This window comes from Pseudorca crassidens, chromosome 1 (assembly GCF_039906515.1).
Source record: "Pseudorca crassidens isolate mPseCra1 chromosome 1, mPseCra1.hap1, whole genome shotgun sequence".
NCBI lineage: Eukaryota > Metazoa > Chordata > Mammalia > Artiodactyla > Delphinidae > Pseudorca > Pseudorca crassidens.
The window spans coordinates 74,250,831-74,269,515 of record NC_090296.1 but is presented as its reverse complement, the minus strand read 5'-3'; the positions used below and the strand labels follow the sequence as shown (position 1 = coordinate 74,269,515).

Here is an 18,685-nt window from a genome sequence, read left to right as displayed (position 1 = left end):
TACCTAGGAATAAACCTACCTAAGGAGACAAAAGACCTGTATGCAGAAAATTATAAGACACTGATGAAAGAAATTAAAAATGATACAAATAGATGGAGAGATATACCATGTTCTTGGATTGGAAGAATCAACATTGTGAAAATGACTCTACTACCCAAAGCAATCTACAGATTCAATGCAATCCCTATCAAACTACCACTGGCATTTTTCACAGAACTAGAACAAAAAATCTCACAATTTGTATGGAAACACAAAAGACCCCGAATAGCCAAAGCAATTTTGAGAACGAAAAATGGAGCTGGAGGAATCAGGCTTCCTGACTTCAGACTATACTACAAAGGTACAGTAATCAAGACAGTATGGTACTGGCACAAAAACAGAAATATAGATCAATGGAACAGGATAGAAAGCCCAGAGATAAACCCACGCACATATGGTCACCTTATCTTTGACAAAGGAGGCAGAAATATACAGTGGAGAAAGGACAGCCTATTCAATAAGTGGTGCTGGGAAAACTGGACAGCTACATGTAAAAGTATGAGATTAGATCACTCCCTAACACCATACACAAAAATAAGCTCAAAATGGATTAAAGACCTAAATGTAAGGCCAGAAACTATCAAACTCTTAGAGGAAAACATAGGCAGAACACTCTATGACATAAATCACAGCAAGATCCTTTTTGACCCACCTCCTAGAGAAAGGGAAATAAAAACAAAAGTAAACAAATGGGACCTAATGAAACTTAAAAGCTTTTGCGCAGCAAAGGAAACCATAAAGAAGACCAAAAGACAACCCTCAGAATGGGAGAAAATATTTGCAAATGAAGCAACTGACAAAGGATTAATCTCCAAAATTTATAAGCAGCTCATGCAGCTTAATAACAAAAGAACAAACAACCCAATCCAAAAATGGGCAGAAGACCTAAATAGACATTTCTCCAAAGAAGATATACAGAGTGCCAACAAACACATGAAAGAATGCTCAACATCACTAATCATTAGAGAAATGCAAATCAAAACTACAATGAGATATCATCTCACACCAGTCAGAATGGCCATCATCAAAAAATCTAGAAACAATAAATGCTGGAGAGGGTGTGGAGAAAAGGGAACCCTCTTACACTGTTGGTGGGAATGTAAATTGATACAGCCACTGTGGAGAACAGTATGGAGGTTCCTTAAAAAGCTACAAATAGAACTACCATATGACCCAGCAACCCCACTACTGGGCATATACCCTGAGAAAACCATAATTCAAAAAGAGTCATGTACCAAAATGTTCATTGCAGCTCTATTTACAATAGCCCAGAGATGGAAACAACCTAAGTGTCCATCATCGGATGAATGGATAAAGAAGATGTGGCACATATATACAATGGAGTATTACTCAGCCATAAAAAGAGACGAAATTGAGCTATTTGTAATGAGGTGGATAGACCTAGAGTCTGTCATACAGAGTGAAGTAAGTCAGAAAGAGAGAGACAAATACCGTATGCTAACACATATATATGGAATTTAAGAAAAAAAAAATGTCATGAAAAACCTAGGGGTGAAACAGGAATAAAGACACAGACTTACTAGAGAATGGACTTGAGGCTATGGGGAGGGGGAAGGGTAAACGGTGACAAAGCAATAAAGAGGCATGGACATGTATACACTACCAAACGTAAGGTAGATAGCTAGTGGGAAGCAGCCGCATAGCACAGGGAGATCAGCTCGGTGCTGTGTGACCGCCTGGAGGGGTGGGATAGGGAGGGTGGGAGGGAGGGTGACGCAAGCGGGAAGAGATATGGGAACATATGTATATATATAACTGATTCATTTTGTTGTGAAGCTGAAACTAACATACCATTGTAAAGCAATTATGCTCCAATAAAGATGTTTAAAAAAAAAATAAATAAAAATAAAACTGTACCCCACTAAGTTCTCGGGCAGCACCTCTTGCCCACCCACTTGTAAACCTCACAAGCGTCTATTCTAATAAATCACTTCTTATCTATCACTTTCCCTCTGGCTTCTTTCTGCGTTGAGACATAAAGGACTGGAACACCTTGGAGGCCCCCCAGCACAGCACCTATCGGTTTCAGATGGAATTAGGAGACCAAAGTGTTTAGTCGGAGTGAAACAAGAGGGAGGGGGACAGAACACAACCTTTGAAAGAATGACATAGCCCAAGGGCATGACATGACCTGATTAGAACCAAGTGGGCCCAAGATGGCAGACAAGTCAACTTCCACTAGACCTTGAGCCTCAGTATACGCTCACTGTAACACATCAGCAAGCTAAATGACACACCCACAGGCGCCATGACAGTTCCAGACTGTCCATAACGATTAAAAAGTGGGCGGTGGCCCAATTCCTGGAAATCCCCGCCCCTTCCCCAAAGAGTTGGAATACTCCTCCCACTCATTAGCCTATGAAATTACCCACCCCTATAAAAACTGACAACCCCATACCTGGTGCCTTTCTCACCTTCTGAGATGGCCCACACTCTGTCTGTGGAGTGTGTTTCTCTCTAAATAAATCCACTTCTTACCTGTCACTTTGTCTCTCACTGAATTCTTTCTGCGATGAGACATCAAGAACCTGAGCTTCATTAAGTCCCGAAACCAGGTGTGTGATGTCAGTTGGAAGACCGTGGGTTTTGGCCGGGTTTGAGTCCCTGCCACGTGGGTTCAAGTCCCAATCTGAGGTGCATGGTTTCAGGAGTAACATCTGTGAAAGGAAAAGGGAGGAAGCAGGATTGAGAAGGAGGATCCGTGAGACCCTGAGATGCAGATCTGACCAACGCCAGCCCAATAGGAAGCTCCAAAGCAAAGATGGCCCCTTAGAGGAGCCCCATGTTAGGCAGAAGTGGTGAGGTTCTTGTACCACCATCCTGCTCAGTCACTGGCTGGGGCCACCCTTGGAAGGAGTTAACTGCCAGCTGGCAGCTGACAGCTAATCAGACTCCCAGCAGCCAGAGTGAGTCCTTTCTAGAAGGAGTGAGAGGACTGCGCACCGGAAAAAAAAGAATATATATATATATATATATATATATATATATATATATATATCCATCCAAGGTTGTTCATTGTAGCGTTGTTTGAAATGGCAAAACACTGGAAGCTACTTAAACGTTCTTCGGTGGGAGACTGGCTAAATAAATTATGGAATATCCACACAATGGAATACTGTACAGCTATTTTTAAAAGGGAGAGAGAGAATAAAGGTGATCTATTGTGTACGACTCAGAACACTCTCCAAGAATGTATTTTAAGAAATGAAAGAGCGAAGTGGGGAAAAGGAAGAAAGAAAAGAAACAAGCAATTTGAAGGACATTATGTATAGTGTCATTCCATTCATGGGAAACATTTTAAACGGAAAATATGTATGTAAATGCATAGGAAACTTCTGGAAGGATGATACACAAGACCAAGAGCTATATGGGGAGCAGGTAAAGGAAGCATAGGGAAGAGTTACTTTTTTACTTTTCACTCTATAACCTTGTGTCTCTTTTAAAAATTGTGAACATGTGTTATTTTTGTAATTTAAAAAATGATTAAAACAAAAATGAATTGAGGCAGAAAGTAAAATTCCAATTAAGAGAAAATTAATTTCCAAGAAAACTGTCATTCTCTAACAACGTCAGAAAAATTAAAAGTAGCTATTCAACATTGACAGCAGGTCAGGCTGTCATAACTCACTTTGATTTCATATATAGAAATAAAACTGCCTACCTCACTGGATTAGACACATTCAATAAAATTTATAAAAATCACCCAACAGTTGTCGGCACTTAGTAAGTATTCAATAAAAGTCGTTGTTATCACACAGCCCTCCTACACCACCCAAGCCTGACTTGTGTCAATATTGCATGAGTCAATGACTAATGTGGAATGGCTGTTGCAAGATGCAAGACTTAAATTCCAACCCAGGTGAATTTCCTTCCAGACTGCAGTCAGCTGATAAATGGAATATTTATAAATGGAATGGAATATTTATATATGGAATATTTCCTGCCATATCAGTAAACAGAGGATGTCACAGTCATCAACGATTGTAACCCTCCAACAGAAGCCGGTGAGCCCTGAGGAAACTCAGGGCTGAAAAGAATACCATCTAGCAGCCAACAGACCGCAGCCACTCCCTATGCTGAGACCTGAGGAAACTCAAGATATGAAAACACAGGATACTGGCCCCAGATAGCTGAGGTGCATATCAAAGGAATGATTTCAGTGAGCCCAGACTCTTGCATCTTCCCATACATAGAAAAGCGCTAAATTACTTAACTTGAGATATCTGGTTTTCTTTAATTAACAATAATCCTTTGACATTCCCGACTACCTGCCTTTTGTTGCAGAACTCCTATATATCCTGGCTCCTCCACTCGCCTCCTTGGAGCAGTTTCTCAGAGCTATCTGAAACTCTGTCTCCTGGGCTGCAGTCCTCATTTTGCCCCAAATAAAACTTAACTCGCAACTCTCATGTTGTGCATTTTTTTTTAAGTCAACACAGCCCTTGCAGAAGATGGGAGTGTAGTCCTCAATCATGGAGGCATTTCCTCAAGATCTGCAGATGGTACCACCTCCATACAAGAACAATCCCATTACCTATTAAAATCCCCATTTCAAAGAGACTCCTACACACATATGTATTTCCCCCAAAGATTTCCTACCCTCATCTCCAACAAACCAGCTTGATGTGTAGTCGGAGCTGGAGACTCCCACTCTTCTTGCCTTCCCTCTACCCTTTTCTGTTCACAGATCCCCTCCCTCATGTCCCCTGTGTTCTCCCAAAAGAAATGGTGCTGGAGGCCAAATATCAACCCCGCCCAGACAGGGAGGGGCCATGTGATGTTCATGAGCTCACAGGCTAGAATTCTATTTTCCCCAAACCCTTTGCTCTTTGGGGTGTGGTCTCCCTCAGCCTCCCACTGCCAACCTCAAACCCTGGATCTGGCTGCCCACCTCTGGACAGGAGGTGAAGAGAGATCAAATACGTCCTGCAGGCCTGTCCCTTTGAACTAAAACCCTGAGAGGCTCTGCTCCAGGCCGCCTACATCCCCTCCCCCAGCCCCACAGGCAGGTGCAGAGCACTGGGAAGGGTTCCCACAGTGCATTAGCTCTGAACAGGTCAGGAAGAAGAGGAGTGTCATGCTATCCAGCCTCTGTTGTCAATAATTCATGAGGTTCAGACTGAGGGGCACCAGTCAGAGAGTCAGTTTTCCCCAGACATGGGGAAAATTAGACTCAAGCTCTCTTATCTCATCAGGATGAGCTGAGTACCACAGCTGTAACATCTAGTTTGAGGAATAAACTATAGATCCAGTGCATGCTTGTTATATCATTCGCTGCTCATACACCCCCTTTTGAATGCTGAAATCCTTTTCGGCTGCTCAGTTGACCTACACGTATACTAAAAAATCTTTAGCAAGTATGAATTTCATTAAGCAGCGATCCCCAGAACTGAATTTCACAAACCAGGATTCTCTCTCCTCTAATTGTAGGGACTGACATCGGGTTGTGAGACTGGTGATTTCACCAACTAACAACACTTTTCTCAACCTACCCATCTGCTTTCATCATCTTCTCTTAACAAAAAGACTAACACCAAAAAAATTAAAAAGGCGCAAAAGCATATCCCAAAATAAAGGACTACCTGTTAAGTTAAATAAGCTTAGATTTATGAAACGCTATATTGTCCTTTTCTCTTTTTGCCTTGAACTAGTGAAAACTTTGCCATGGATCTGCACAACTTCTCAGGCTGGCATTTGGAGGCCACTGGGTTAAACCAATTCAGATGCTGACACTGGGTCTGTCGGGGCCTTTCTACAGTGTATCGTAAGCCATACAGATTTATTAGTTCTCCCAGAAACCCAGGAGGGAGATCATTCCAGCCCACTTGGCAGAAGCGGAGACTGAAGTCTCGGACACAGAATTTATAGCTGGAGAGGACCTTATCCATTATCTACTCCAGCACCCTCAGTTTACAAACGAAGAGCCTGGCCTGTGGCGGACATAATAATTATTTTATGGTGGCAATAATTACTTATGTGTTTAGTAGTTTACAGTTTATAAAGTGCTTTTACATTCAACAAATATTTATTGAACTAGAATGGAGGCTAAGACCTGGGGACATAGTGATTATGGAGAACTTGAGTGCTCCTGAGTTCTCCGAATTTCCACCACTTGTTGGGGGACTCTCTAGCCTCCTTGCTACCACTGGGGCCTGAAAATGGAGACGTCCCCTTGCAGTGGAGGGTATAAGAGATCCTGTCCCATCAGGATCTTTAATTCTGCACACTGGTTACCACTGGTGATCAGAATCTGCCCTCCAGGCCTGTGGGGATGGAGGAGAACTTGAGCCAGAGTGAAGGGCAGGGCAGGCCTACCCAGCTGCTCCCCTCTTCGTGTCTCTCCCAGGCTCCTGCAGCCTCACCTGAGACCCTCACGTGGTGGGCTCCATGGGGGCTACGGGTCTCACCCCCATGGGCAATCTCAAAATATTTGCCCTCCTGTGGGCTGTCACAAATGTGGACCCAGACTTTCTTGGAAAACAAAGTCCATCTTGAGGTTCTGGGAGGGAAAAGCAACCAACTCAAAGTCCCCTCTCCCCCAAGAAAAGACGTGGGCAAGCAGATGTGGAAGGAGGGGCGGGAGGACAGGGAAGTCTAACGGACTCCCGGAGGCGGGAGCAGCCCTCCAGGGAACCGGAACCGACGGAACCGTCCCACACCGGCCGGCCGGGCCGAGCAGGGGACTGTGGGGCGCCGCGGCCACAGCCGGCTCCCTGCGCCAAGGGCCCGCGCGAAGCGGGACGAGCTGTCCCGCTCTAGAACTGGTGGGGAGCTGGGAGCGGGGAAGGGATCTGCCCGCTTCCGAGCGGGCAGCCGGGCGGGAAGGTGGCTCGCCCCTCGCCCTGCCCCTCACCCCGCCCCTCGCCCCGCCCCCCTGTCACTTCCCCTAGGCGACGCAGAACCCTGAACCGGCCGCCTCCATGCAAAAGGCAGGGCTACTGTTACGTCCCTGTGCGCGGACGTGGAAGTCCGTGCGGATGGCCAGCTCCGCGGTGGCGCGCCGGAACCCGCTTGAGAATAAGGTGGCCCTAGTAACGGCCTCCACTGACGGGTGAGTGCCCGAGCCCGAGTCTCGGAGGCCCCCGCTGTCTGCAAACAGGTACTAACCCCTTGTCCTTGGCCTCCCGTGCCCCATCTTCAGGCGTCACGTGTGGCCAGAGTCGGGCCGGGAAGAAAGGAACTACGTGGTTGGCCTGCAGTCCCCTCGGAATCGCCTCCCCCCCAACCTTGCAATTGCCGGCCCTCTTGTCACTGCTGCCTCTGGCTCGACTGTGCCACCTGGGTGCTGCCCGCCCCCGTCAATCCCATCTCCCAGGGTTCTGGGCTGCCCGGGTCAACTAGCCCCACCTAGAGTCTGGGAAGACCAGACGCCGGAAATCCAGGACAGTCCAGATTCCAAAAATCCTATCCACTGCCTGCACCGACGGTGGAAATGATCCAGGCACCCCATTTTGGCACCCCACTAGTCTCATAGAACTGCGCCCCTGACCTAGAGGGGACACGAAAGCCCTGTGTCCACATTCTTGTTTAGTTCAGTACATTTTGGCCTCTCTTGCCCAGCCCGTGTCTCACCAACCACTATTGTCTACCCTGTTTCTCACTCCCACAGAACCCTGCTAGATGCCAGCTCTTCACAAATCTAAAATACAAGTGAATGGGAAATGCTAATGGCTAAATGCAAAATGTGTAACCCTTTCTCCCAGGGGAGTATGTAAAAAATTTACGTTTGTAACTGGAGACCCCCAGTTTCACATGTACCTGAGACCCTCCAGTCACGGAAATAGCTGCTGCTTGTTATACCCCTAGCTCATCTCTCTCTCCTCAGTCCCTACAGGGTATGGGGACTGTGACCCGTGGTGGCACCTGTGGAAGGTGATATCACTTCCTGGGAACCTAGACTGAAGGCCAAAACCATAAGAAAAATAAGTAAACCAGTGCCAAAAATATGCTAAGCATGTCCATCTGTATGGTAATGGCTGTGTCATTAACCCTATGTAACACATGGGGGTCCTACAGAGAGAAAGCTGGAATTCAAAGCCCAGGCAGTCTGATTCAGGAGCCCACGCTCTCACGCTCTTTTCCTGTACCAACTTAAAAGTCCTTATCTCTCTCTGCCCACAGGATCGGTTTCGCCATCGCCCGGCGTCTGGCCCAGGATGGGGCCCACGTGGTGGTCAGCAGCCGGAAGCAGCAGAATGTGGATCGGGCAGTGGCAATGCTGCGCGGGGAGGGGCTGAGTGTGACGGGCACCGTGTGCCATGTGGGGAAGGGCGAAGACCGAGAGCGGCTGGTAGCCACGGTGAGCAGCAAGGATATGGGCGCAGAGCCAGGAGGTAGCAGAAGGGAGCCAGCCTGAGCAGGCTTTCCTGGACAACACGGGTGTAATCCAAGCCAGCACTGTTAACTAAAACACACCAGTGCGATCTGCATACCCACTCCAGTCCACCAGCACATTTTTATTGTGTGCCTTTCTGTCCTGCCTCCGAGAATCATCCCATCTCAGTCAGAGAATCAAAAAAACACGCTACTGTTTCAACCCTGCATTGTGCCTTGGGGCACCCCCCCAAAAAAAAACAGCTGGTCCTGGCTTTCCAATCTAATTGGGCAGATAAAAAGGGTAAATACAATTGCAAAATAGGTATTCCCACTCTGAGCTAATAAACAATCAATCCCTGTTTTTCAGCTTATAAAGTCCAGTCTCTGGGAACCTACAGGAGGCAGCCCATCAGGTTTCAACCACCTACTGTGTGCCATGCACTTTGTTTTGAGCCTTTTGCAGGCTCTCTCCAAACAACAACCCAAGCAAGGCCAGGATTAGTCTCCCTGTTTAAAGACTGGTTCAGAAAGCTGGATCAACATCACAAGGTCCCACAGTTAGTAAGAGAAGAGCTGTGAGCCAACCCAGAATTGCCAAGCTGCCTACAGACTACCAGGCGTTTCCCCATCAGGTCAGGCGTTAGGTGCCCACTTGGACTTTAGCCTCAGAGACAGTGTCTAAGCCAGTGTCAGAGCTGGTGCTTGGCACCAGTCTTCCAGCTGTGCAAGAAAATATGAACATTTTGCAAAGGAGGCTGCTCTTCCCTAGGCTCAGGGCACACCCTTTACTTCTTGGAGTAAAAGGGAGAATCTGCCCGAGAATGGAAAGCAAAGGATATTGTGCTAACAGAATGAAAGATGGTGAAATAATTTGGGTAATCTTAGACAAGGAAGACATGAAATGATGGTACGTGGTGGTGTAGTACACAGCATAAGGTTATTCCATTTGTCAGGAGTCATTTGGCAAATGCTCAGATGTGCACTGGAGAGAGCCAACAGGGGTTCCAAGAAAGCCACCTTGCCTGGCATAGGCAGCTGGACAGAGCCTGAGATTGAGACCTTGATCCTCAGGGTGAGGGAGCCACCTGGGATCCTGGGCCAACTAGTGACTAGCTGTATGACATGTATGTGGCCACTTAGTGTCAAAATCCTGCTGGGAAAATGACCTCTGGACCTTCACCAGGTCCACTTTACCCATCCTGCAGCTCTGGCCCAGAAGCAGGGCTTGAACTAGACCTTGAAGAGTGCGTGGGGCTGGGCAGATGGCATAGGGCCAGGATTCCAGATGACCCTGCAAAATGAGCAGACAGCCAAGCAGGGACGGAAGGGGAGAGGGGAGCATTGTGAACCCACAGCAGAGAGAGAGCACAGGCTTGAGAGGGCTGGTAGGAAATGGGCCGGGTGGGAAGGATGGGGGACAGGGGCCTCTGTGGCCTCCCAAAGGAGTTTAGACATTCTTGGAGGAAATAAGAAGCCATGTGAGGTTTTGAGCAAGGTGAAAATGGTTATTAAAGGACAATAATCTGGCACTGGGAGGAAGGATATATTGGAGAAAAGAAGACTCTGAGCCAAGGACATCAGGGAGGAAGCTGGTGCTGTCACTTAGGTAAGAGCAGTGGCAGTAGGACCAGAACAGATGCGCCCAAGAGACATTTAGTGGGAACCAACCAAGATTTTTTTTTTTCCTGGCCGGTGTCAAGAAATAGGAAATAGGAGGGATGAATCAAAATTGACTCTCAAGTAGTTTGACTGGCCAGTGTCAAGTGGAGAATGATAGGATACTTGTTAGCAGTTTGAGATGCGTCCTGCCTATTGCCAGCCACTACCTGTGATGAGGGAATCTGCTGCCCTGAGGATGGTTACTCCCCAGTGGCCTCCTAATCTGCACCTCAAAGCTTCTCAAAGGTGTCATGAGCCGAAACCAGATTAGCTGCTTTTCCACTTGATTCTACTTTTTAAAAAAAAATAGAACTGGGCTTCTCTGGTGGAGCAGTGGTTGGGAATTCGCCTGCCAGTGCAGGGGACACGGGTTCAATCCCTGGTCCGGGAAGATCCCACATGCCGCGTGCAACTAAGCTGGGGCTCCACAACTACTGAGCCTGCGCTCTAGAGCCCGCGTGCCACAATTACTGAGCCCGCAGGCCACAATTACTGAGCCCGCACGCCCAGAGGCTGTGCTCTGCAGCAAGAGAAGCCACCATAATGAGACGCCCGTGCACCACAAGGAAGACGCAACAAAGCCAAAAATAAATAAATAAAAGAAATACATTTATTAAAAAAATAAAAAATGGACCTGTCAGAACACAGAGTAGCAATCACACAATTTAGAGCAAGCCTTAGAAGACACCTGGGTGGTCATAGTAGCTTTGCCATTAATTTTCCAGTGTTCTCTGTCTGTTCAGGCAAAAGCCAGCCTTCCCTCCTCTCTATGCTGATAGGCCTAGAAAAAGAAGGGGACAGGATACACAGCAGAAGTGGGAAAGCGCTCCAGGCGGCTCTGCTGCAATCCACTATCTCCCCACCCCCAAACACACCCGCACACGGCCCAGCACACATCACTTTCTAACGCATACCGTGTTTTCCTCATCATGAAACTTACACAGAGCCAAGGCAGGTGACTGGGATTTTGTGCTGGGACATCAAAATTTAGAGAGTGCCAAGAGACTATTGATACAGGTTTGCAAAGATTATGTGATTTTAAAATTTGTTCAATTTACATGTTGACAGCCCAGGCATCCCCTCAGTAGTGTGGAAGCAACTGAGCTTTGCACCTAGTTAGCAAGAATAATTAGTTAAAACAGGAGCTAGCAGATTGTTAATAACACACCTCTGTGTGCCAAATCCGGAAGCACAAAGTTGGTGGAGGGCCCATTTAGTGCTGCTTGCCCAAGGCATCAAAATTCCCAATTCTGGGCCAATGCGAAGTCTGGTTGCAGCATGGCATCATGTTGGCAGATTGTTTGGCTACTCGTTACTCCAGCATGTGTCTTCACCACATACTTACAATTTATTAAGGAGGTGAGATGTTGCCTCTCTTAGTTTTCCCAGTTTAAATCTCAGTTTCTGCCTTGAATCTTCCATGCCTCCAGGCCAAAAAAATAAAAGCAAGGGGTGGGGGGAAGGGAGAAATGGCTTCATAACCGAGTGTGAAACTGCTTTAAGCCCAGGCCGGCATCTTCTCCATCCTGGGTCTCCTGGGTAGCCAGTTTCATAGTGACCCCGACGCACTTTTGAAGGACTCTTATGAATTAGCTCTGGGTTAGAGTGTAAGTTCTGCCACCACTAACTAGCCTTGTGCCCTGAGCAAATCACTTCACCTTTCCCAGAGACTGAATGAGCAGGCCTCCTCTTCTTAGCTGGCCCTGATATGTCATTACTGAGCTATATGACCTTAAGAAATTAACTTCCCTGGACCTCAGTTTCATCACCTTCACCATGAGGACATTGGGCTAGGTGATCTCAAAGGCCCGAGTGGCAACTTTCTATAGGTCTAATTTTTTTTTTTTTTGGCTGCGTTCATTCTTCGTGACTGCATGGGCTTTCTCTAGTTGTGGCGAGTGGGGGCTACTCTTTGTTGTGGTGCATGGGCTTCTCATTGCGGTGGCTTCTCCTGTTGCAGAGCACGGGCTCTAGGCACGTGGGCTTCAGTAGTTGTGGCACACGGGCTCAGTAGTTGTGGCTCGCGGGCTCTAGAGCGCAGGCTCAGTAGTTGTGGCACACGGGCTTAGTTGCTCCGTGGCATGTGGGATCCTCCCAGACCAGGGCTCAAACCCATGTTCCCTGCATTGGCAGGCGGATTCTTAACTATGCGCCACCAGGGAAGTCCCTATAGGTCTATTTAAACTTGTTTCTCCGTTCAGGTACGTGTAGACAGGCTGAGTTTGAGACAATGGTAACTCATTCAAGGAGAACTGGACAGTAAGCACTGGGAGAAATGGGGCTGGGAAAAAAGAGGAAGGGTCTAGAAATGGACTTTGAGGTGAGAGCTGAGGCCATGAGAATAAAGGAGATCCCAAAGGGAAAGTCTAAAGAAAAAAGGGTCAGTGACAGCCTCAGAAGTGGGAGCAGGAAGAAAAGACTGCCAAAGAAATGAGACGACCTTAAATGTTTTAGCAGCAGAGCTTGGGGTGTTTTGGAGAGAAAATGTTTTAAGGAAAAGAGGTCATTTTGACAACGGTTCCTAAGAAGGAATTCTTTATCGACACTGATAAATGCACTTCCCTTATTGTCCTGCAGCCCTAACTCAGACCTTACTCCTCTCTAGGCTGTGAACCTTCACGGGGGCGTGGACATCCTGGTCTCCAATGCTGCCGTCATGCCTTTCTTTGGAAACTTAATGGATGTCACCGAGGAGGTATGGGACAAGGTGAGACGGGATGAGAGCAGCAGGGGGTGGGCCTCAGAAGACACACACTCAGTCTGCTTTTAGAATGTATTTGTCAAGTGCAGTGTAAATGTGAGGGATCCTTGCAATTTGCCACACGCCTGCAGTGCACCTGGTAAAGGGCGAATGGCGGGGTGGGGGGCTTCCTCTGTCCCTGCCCTTCTCTTTCATTTCTGCTTCTCCCCAGTTTTGTCTTCATTTGCTCCTTGCTAACCCGTCTTCTGCCTCCCTTCCCCATCTCCCCCACCCCCGACCCCGTGGGCTTATCCAGGCTCTTCTTCCTGGTTTATTTCCAGCAGACAGGGCAGCTAATATGCCAATAACTAGTACGCTCAGACTTACCCGCCACCCCTCCCCTTTTCAGCTGCCAAAAAAGAATGATTTTTCATTAGTTGGAAAACTTTAATAGCTGCTAGTTAAGTGAAATATCAACGCTCGTGAAATTAACTAAGTTGCTGCTTTATAACATACAGCCTTTTAAAAAGACCTGCGCTTTTTCCTTTTTAACTCCAATGTCTAGAACATCTGAGATCCAGATGTCTAAATTCAAGAACGAGAATATTAGTTTTCATGTGAATGTGTACAATTACATTATATTTATAATATATTTCACACACCTACATTCTTTAATTATAAAGCCTTAATTAAAATATTTGTCTTTCTTTACTGAAGTTAATAGTCCCACCTGATTTGAAAATGCTAAATTTTTCATGATCTCCCATGGTTTTGCTTTTTACCCTGACGTCATCCATAATTTCTCAACACTGAAGTTTAAGGATACTAAACTATTCTCGTTTATCAGTGTTTCACAGACATAGAGACCAAAGTGCCAAAATGCTCTTCAGTGAATCAGTTCCTGATTGATATTCTTCAAAGTAGAGAAACATCTTTCATGAGCAGTCTGAACAGAGACCACATGAAAATCAGTTATAAAACTAGTAATTTTTCTTTTTAGTTGGCTTTTTTTTGAATTTTATTTTATTTTTTATACAGCAGGTTCTTATTAGTCATACATTTTATACACATCAGTGTATACATGTCAATCCCAATCTCCCAATTCATCACACCACCACCACCACCCCCTGCCACTTTCCCCCCTTGATGTCCATACGTTTGTTCTCTACATCTGTGTCTCTATTTCTGCCCTGCAAACCGGTTTAGTTGGCTTTTTTTTTAATATCACAGTATATCAAATCTAAATGCAATGGTTGATCCTTGATTGAACCCTGGACTTTAAAAAAAATAAGGACATTTGGGGGACAATTGGGGAAGTTTTATTATAGACAGTATATTAGGTAAAATCATGATTATCAATGTTAAATTTCTAGGGTGTGATAATGGATGGTGGTGTGGAAGAACATCCTTAGTCTTTGGAAATAATGCTAAAGTCTTTAGGGCTAGAGCATTAGCATGTCTGCAACTTACCTTCCAAGGGGAAGGAAAAACCTGCATAGGTACATAGCTAGGGCAAATGGTACAAAATGTGAACCGTTGGTAAATGTAGGTAAAGGATATCTGGATATTCATTGTCCTTCTATTTCAACTTTTCTGTAAGAGTGAACATTTTCTAAATAAGAAGTTGCATGGGGGGTATGGGAGGGGACTATCCCAGCAGTGCCTGGAACAATGTAAACAAGGGTCACGCATTTGTTTTCAATTACACATGTGGGGTTTTGATTGTAGACTATGTTCCAGCTCCCCCAGAAGTGCCTCCTCACGATCCCACTTGCCAATACATGTCCAGCCAGACAATCCATCCTGGAGGGCCAAGAGCATCTCACTCCCTAAGCTCAGAAGCCAGAAAAGTGCTGGAACGGCCCCAAGTGCCTGAGGTCCGGCCACATTTCCCCTGAGAAACACGGCGCACTCCGGGGCAGGTCCAGGAAGCCATCCAATTCCAGGCTCTCCCTAGTTGGAAGACACACCGAAAATCCAGCTCACGTCCAAGGCAGCCCTGAGAGTTCAGCCCCATTCTAGGTCAAACCATACTTAGGAAACAAGCTGAACCGGGCTCCATTCTTCCGCACCCGAACCTAATGTGTCATCCTCTAACTGAATAAACCGGGGAAAGCCACCTCTCCCTGGGCCTCGGTTTCTTCACTTGTAAGGCCAAGTAGATCACCCCTAGGATCTCTGCCAGCCCTAACAAACAGATCCTGGGAACCGCACTCTCACTCCCTATTGCCCTGCCTTGTGCCGCCCTCTTCCCTCATGCCGCTCCCCCTCTTCTCTCTATTGCAGATTCTGGACATTAATGTGAAGGCCACAGCCCTGATCACAAAGGCAGTGGTGCCAGAGATGGAGAAACGAGGGTACAGAGAGCAAGAGGGAGCCTGTGTTCGATGGGCCCCATGAAGGCTGAGGGGAGGGTGTCCATGGGAAGAGGGTCATTCTGTTCTTTTTCCAGAGGCGGCTCAGTGGTGATCGTGGCCTCCGTAGGAGCCTACAGACCATTTCCTGTAAGCACCTCCTTTTCTGCTACTTTTATCCCTTCCTCCATCTTGTACCTTCTACCCTTCCAGTCACCCTAAGACATTTGTCTCCCCTTTTGGAATCACATCACCAAGTACCTTCCAACAAAATAGAGGTCTTGCCTCTACAAACACTAACCAAGGGGAGGTTTAATCACAAGACAGTTTTCTAACTGGGACCCTCCATTACAAGAGATACCCTATTATCTGTTTATAACCCTTTATATCTTATGTTAAGAACCAAGAATGAACTGGAATTGAAGAGAATAACCCATTCTCTCCTTTCCCCAGGGCCTGGGCCCTTACAATGTTAGTAAAACAGCCTTGCTGGGCCTCACCAAGAACCTGGCCGTAGAGCTGGCCCAAAGCAACATTAGGGTGAACTGCCTGGCACCTGGACTCATCAAGACTAGCTTCAGCCGTATGGTGAGGAAGGGGAGTCCTGCATCCCACTGGGACCCTAAAAGGCATCTTCTCAGGTAGAAAAGCCCAGCTCCTTGGTCCTGAGCTCCCAACCACTTCTACCCCCCATCTCTGCACTTTTCCATATCCCCACTCCATACCAGCCATGTGTCCAGACCAGACCCCCACATGATCCTTTCCTGAGGTGCACAGTGAGACTGAGGAATTCAGATACCACTCAGGCCATTTCATATCTCCTTAAGTAGGTGAGACCTGGGGCGACCCAGGAAAATGCCTCACTAGAACTTGAAGAGAATGGAGCAGAAGAGGGAAGAGGGTAGAGACTGGGAGCTGGGAAGGTCTAGGAAGTGCAGGGGGTGCCTCTCCATCGCCCTTTCAATTGATGTGAGGGCAGGCAGTTTCTCCCCTCGCCGTCCCTCACAGGAAGAGATTTCCCTTTTTCCTGCAGTTGTGGGATGACCAGGAAACACTGGAGAGCCTAAAAGCAACCATGCAGATCAAAAGGTAAGGCTGGGGGCTTCCCTGGTGGCACAGTGGTTGAGAATCCACCTGCCAATGGAGGGGACTCGGGTTCGAGCCCTGGTCCAGGAAGATCCCACATGCTGCGGAGCAACTAAGCCAGTGCGCCACGACTACTGAGCCTGCACTCTAGAGCCCGCAAGCCACAACTACTGAGCCTGCATGCCACAACTACTGAAACCCACGCGCCTAGAGCCTGTGCTCCACAACAAGAGAAGCCACTGCAATGAGAAGCCTGCGCACTGCAACAAAGAGTAGCCCCCGCTCGCTGCAAGGAGAGAAAGCCCGTGCACAGCAACAAAGACCCAACACAGCCAAAAATAAATAAATTAAATAAATTAATTAAAAAAAAAAAAAGGTAAGGCTGTCACAGGGGAGGGCAAGGAGGGATAAAGATGGTCCCTCACAGCCCACGGCTTGCTGACTCTCGGTCCTGCAGACAACACAGGCATGCTTTCCTCTGCTTCAAACACACAGATTTCACAAGTTCTTGAACACAGCATTACTACAGTGGCGTGTGCAAGGAGTCTGCTTCCACTGCAAAAACGAAACACAGAGGCATCCAGGTTTAGCAGAGCAGAGCCCTGGGGGAGGCCCTGACCCCTCTCTCCACCTGGGTGTTTGCCTCCACCTCTGGGCATCCCTAAGGATGAGGGACCAAAACCAAAACCAAAACATGCTTTTATTAGTTCCCCTTGAATAAAAAGTCATGTGTCCAAAGCTCAGGTTAGCGATCCTACAATCCAAATAAAAGGAATGAAGAGCTTTACCAAGTCCCCAAACTCCCCTTGCCTAAGAAAGCTAGCCTCTTCCCCAAAGGGTTGGCTGAACTGTTCAGGTACCTTCATCTGGCTCTCTTTCCTCTAAGTTCCCTGCCTCTCTCCAGCTTCTGGCTTCTGGGAACTCTCTTGTCTTTAGCTCCTCCGCCTTGTCTCCTCAAGGACACACATCAGCTATGCCTGCTTGAGGGGGGAGACACCCGCAAGTGCTCCCAAAGCCATTCTGAGGTCAGGCATGAGCTGCTGGCCTAGTTCACAGCTCATTAATAAGTCAGGGTATTGTCACCCTTGAGCCGCAGTGAATGATCCGGCCCCATGCTTCTCAGTGTTGGATGCACGTTAGCTGGGGTGCTTGTGAAACCACAGATGCTCAGACCCCACTCCCAGAGATTCTTTTTCAATTGGTCCGAGGTAGAACCTAGGCATCTTTGGCGGGGGTGGGGGTGGGGAGAGTTAAGCCTCTCGGACGACTACAGTGTGCAGCTAGGATGGAGAACCACTAATCCAGGCCTTCTAGGTTTGAGGTACCCACTCTACCCACCTCTAGAGCATTCTATAGCAGTTAGGTTGAAGTGTTCCCTAACAATGCGATCACTGATACAAACACTGAGAATTAGCACAGTCTCACAAAATGACTTTAAGGGACAAAAATAGATTCCTGAAAAAGGTGTCTGTGAATTGAAGCTGTACAAATGGAATTGTTTTAAACAAATCATTTACCGTCTCACAGACTCCCTGACATTCGAATAGTATGCACACATGTGAAACAAATTCTCTGAAGAGTGAAATAGCTGCTCACCAGGTTATCTATATAACTTTGGATTTTGATGTCCTGAGTTCTCTAAAAAACAAAGTATATATTATACGAATATAATGTGCAGTGGTTTTTGCAGAGTACAGTATTAATGCTTATACTGAACTATAACAGCTTATATTCATGGTAACCCTATTACTGCCCCTACCCTATGGGCAGTACACTGGTCCTGAAAAATCACCTGATACTTCTTGATTAAGCAAATTTCATTCCCAGGTTGATTTTTACTCCCTTCTTTTTTTCCCCTCCTCCCCAGGATAGGCAAGCCAGAGGACTGTGCGGGCATCGTATCTTTCCTTTGCTCCGAAGACGCCAGCTATATCACTGGGGAGACAGTGGTGGTGGCTGGAGGGATGCCATCCCGCCTCTGAGGACCTGGAGAACATCCACCAGCACAGAGATTGGGCTCCATCTCCTGGGTCCTGTTCCAGCATCCATCTACTGGCCTTTCCCACCTCTGCCTAGCGTACTGCTCACCTTACACCCTAACCACCCCCCCCCCATATCAATTCTGCCCTGTGAAAAGCTCCAGCATTCTCTGGGGTCAAGGTGTGGTTATGAGGATTCTCACTGTTGCTGTGGCCTTGGATAAAGACTTCCCTTGAGAGCACAGGGCAGGCCTGCTGAGAGGGCTTAGTCTACGGCGGCAAAGACTAATATTTTTTTTCTGGGCATCAGAGGAATTTGAGGGAGATGGGAGAGAAGGAACCTGGAGTGGAAGGAACAGGGTTGGAAATTAACAACTCGCAAATGAGGTCCAAATAAAATACAGATCATCACGATGCTTTGAATCAGTGTGTTCGTTTTTCAGTGTAGGGTGCATAGGTGTGGTAGCCGAGCAGAGAGCATAAATGTGAGTGGACTGGATTCCCCTAAGATCCCCCCAGATACTGAGTCTGGATCCTCCTACCCCTCCTCC

At 47.2% G+C, this 18,685-nt stretch overlaps 1 protein-coding gene across 5 annotated transcripts; it reads left to right on the top strand.

Moving 5' to 3' along the window:
• The first annotated feature begins 6,950 nt into the window (after positions 1 to 6,950).
• On the top strand, positions 6,951 to 18,548 carry LOC137225730 (dehydrogenase/reductase SDR family member 4). 5 transcript variants are annotated; one of them, XM_067739817.1, is made up of 8 exons: positions 6,951 to 7,111; positions 8,182 to 8,359; positions 12,641 to 12,730; positions 15,002 to 15,072; positions 15,168 to 15,219; positions 15,523 to 15,657; positions 16,103 to 16,158; positions 18,023 to 18,548. In XM_067739817.1, exons 1-8 carry the CDS (start codon positions 6,981 to 6,983, stop codon positions 18,135 to 18,137), a joined length of 828 nt encoding a protein of 275 aa, XP_067595918.1. In that variant the 5' UTR covers positions 6,951 to 6,980; the 3' UTR covers positions 18,138 to 18,548. The 5 variants fall into 5 exon arrangements, with proteins under 5 accessions (XP_067595918.1, XP_067595913.1, XP_067595929.1 ...); XM_067739812.1 differs by having other exon boundaries at positions 12,641 to 12,742; XM_067739830.1 differs by having other exon boundaries at positions 7,022 to 7,159; positions 12,641 to 12,742.
• The last annotated feature ends 137 nt before the right edge of the window (positions 18,549 to 18,685 follow it).

Bases quoted from the DNA above. Each gene is read 5' to 3' on its own strand.
- LOC137225730 (XM_067739812.1), top strand. From the start codon at position 6,981: ATGCAAAAGGCAGGGCTACTGTTACGTCCCTGTGCGCGGACGTGGAAG. The intron at 12,743-15,001 runs GTGAGACGGGAT...TCTCTATTGCAG, and splicing joins CCGAGGAGGTATGGGACAAG to ATTCTGGACATTAATGTGAA. The intron at 15,073-15,167 runs GTACAGAGAGCA...TTCTTTTTCCAG, and splicing joins CCAGAGATGGAGAAACGAGG to AGGCGGCTCAGTGGTGATCG.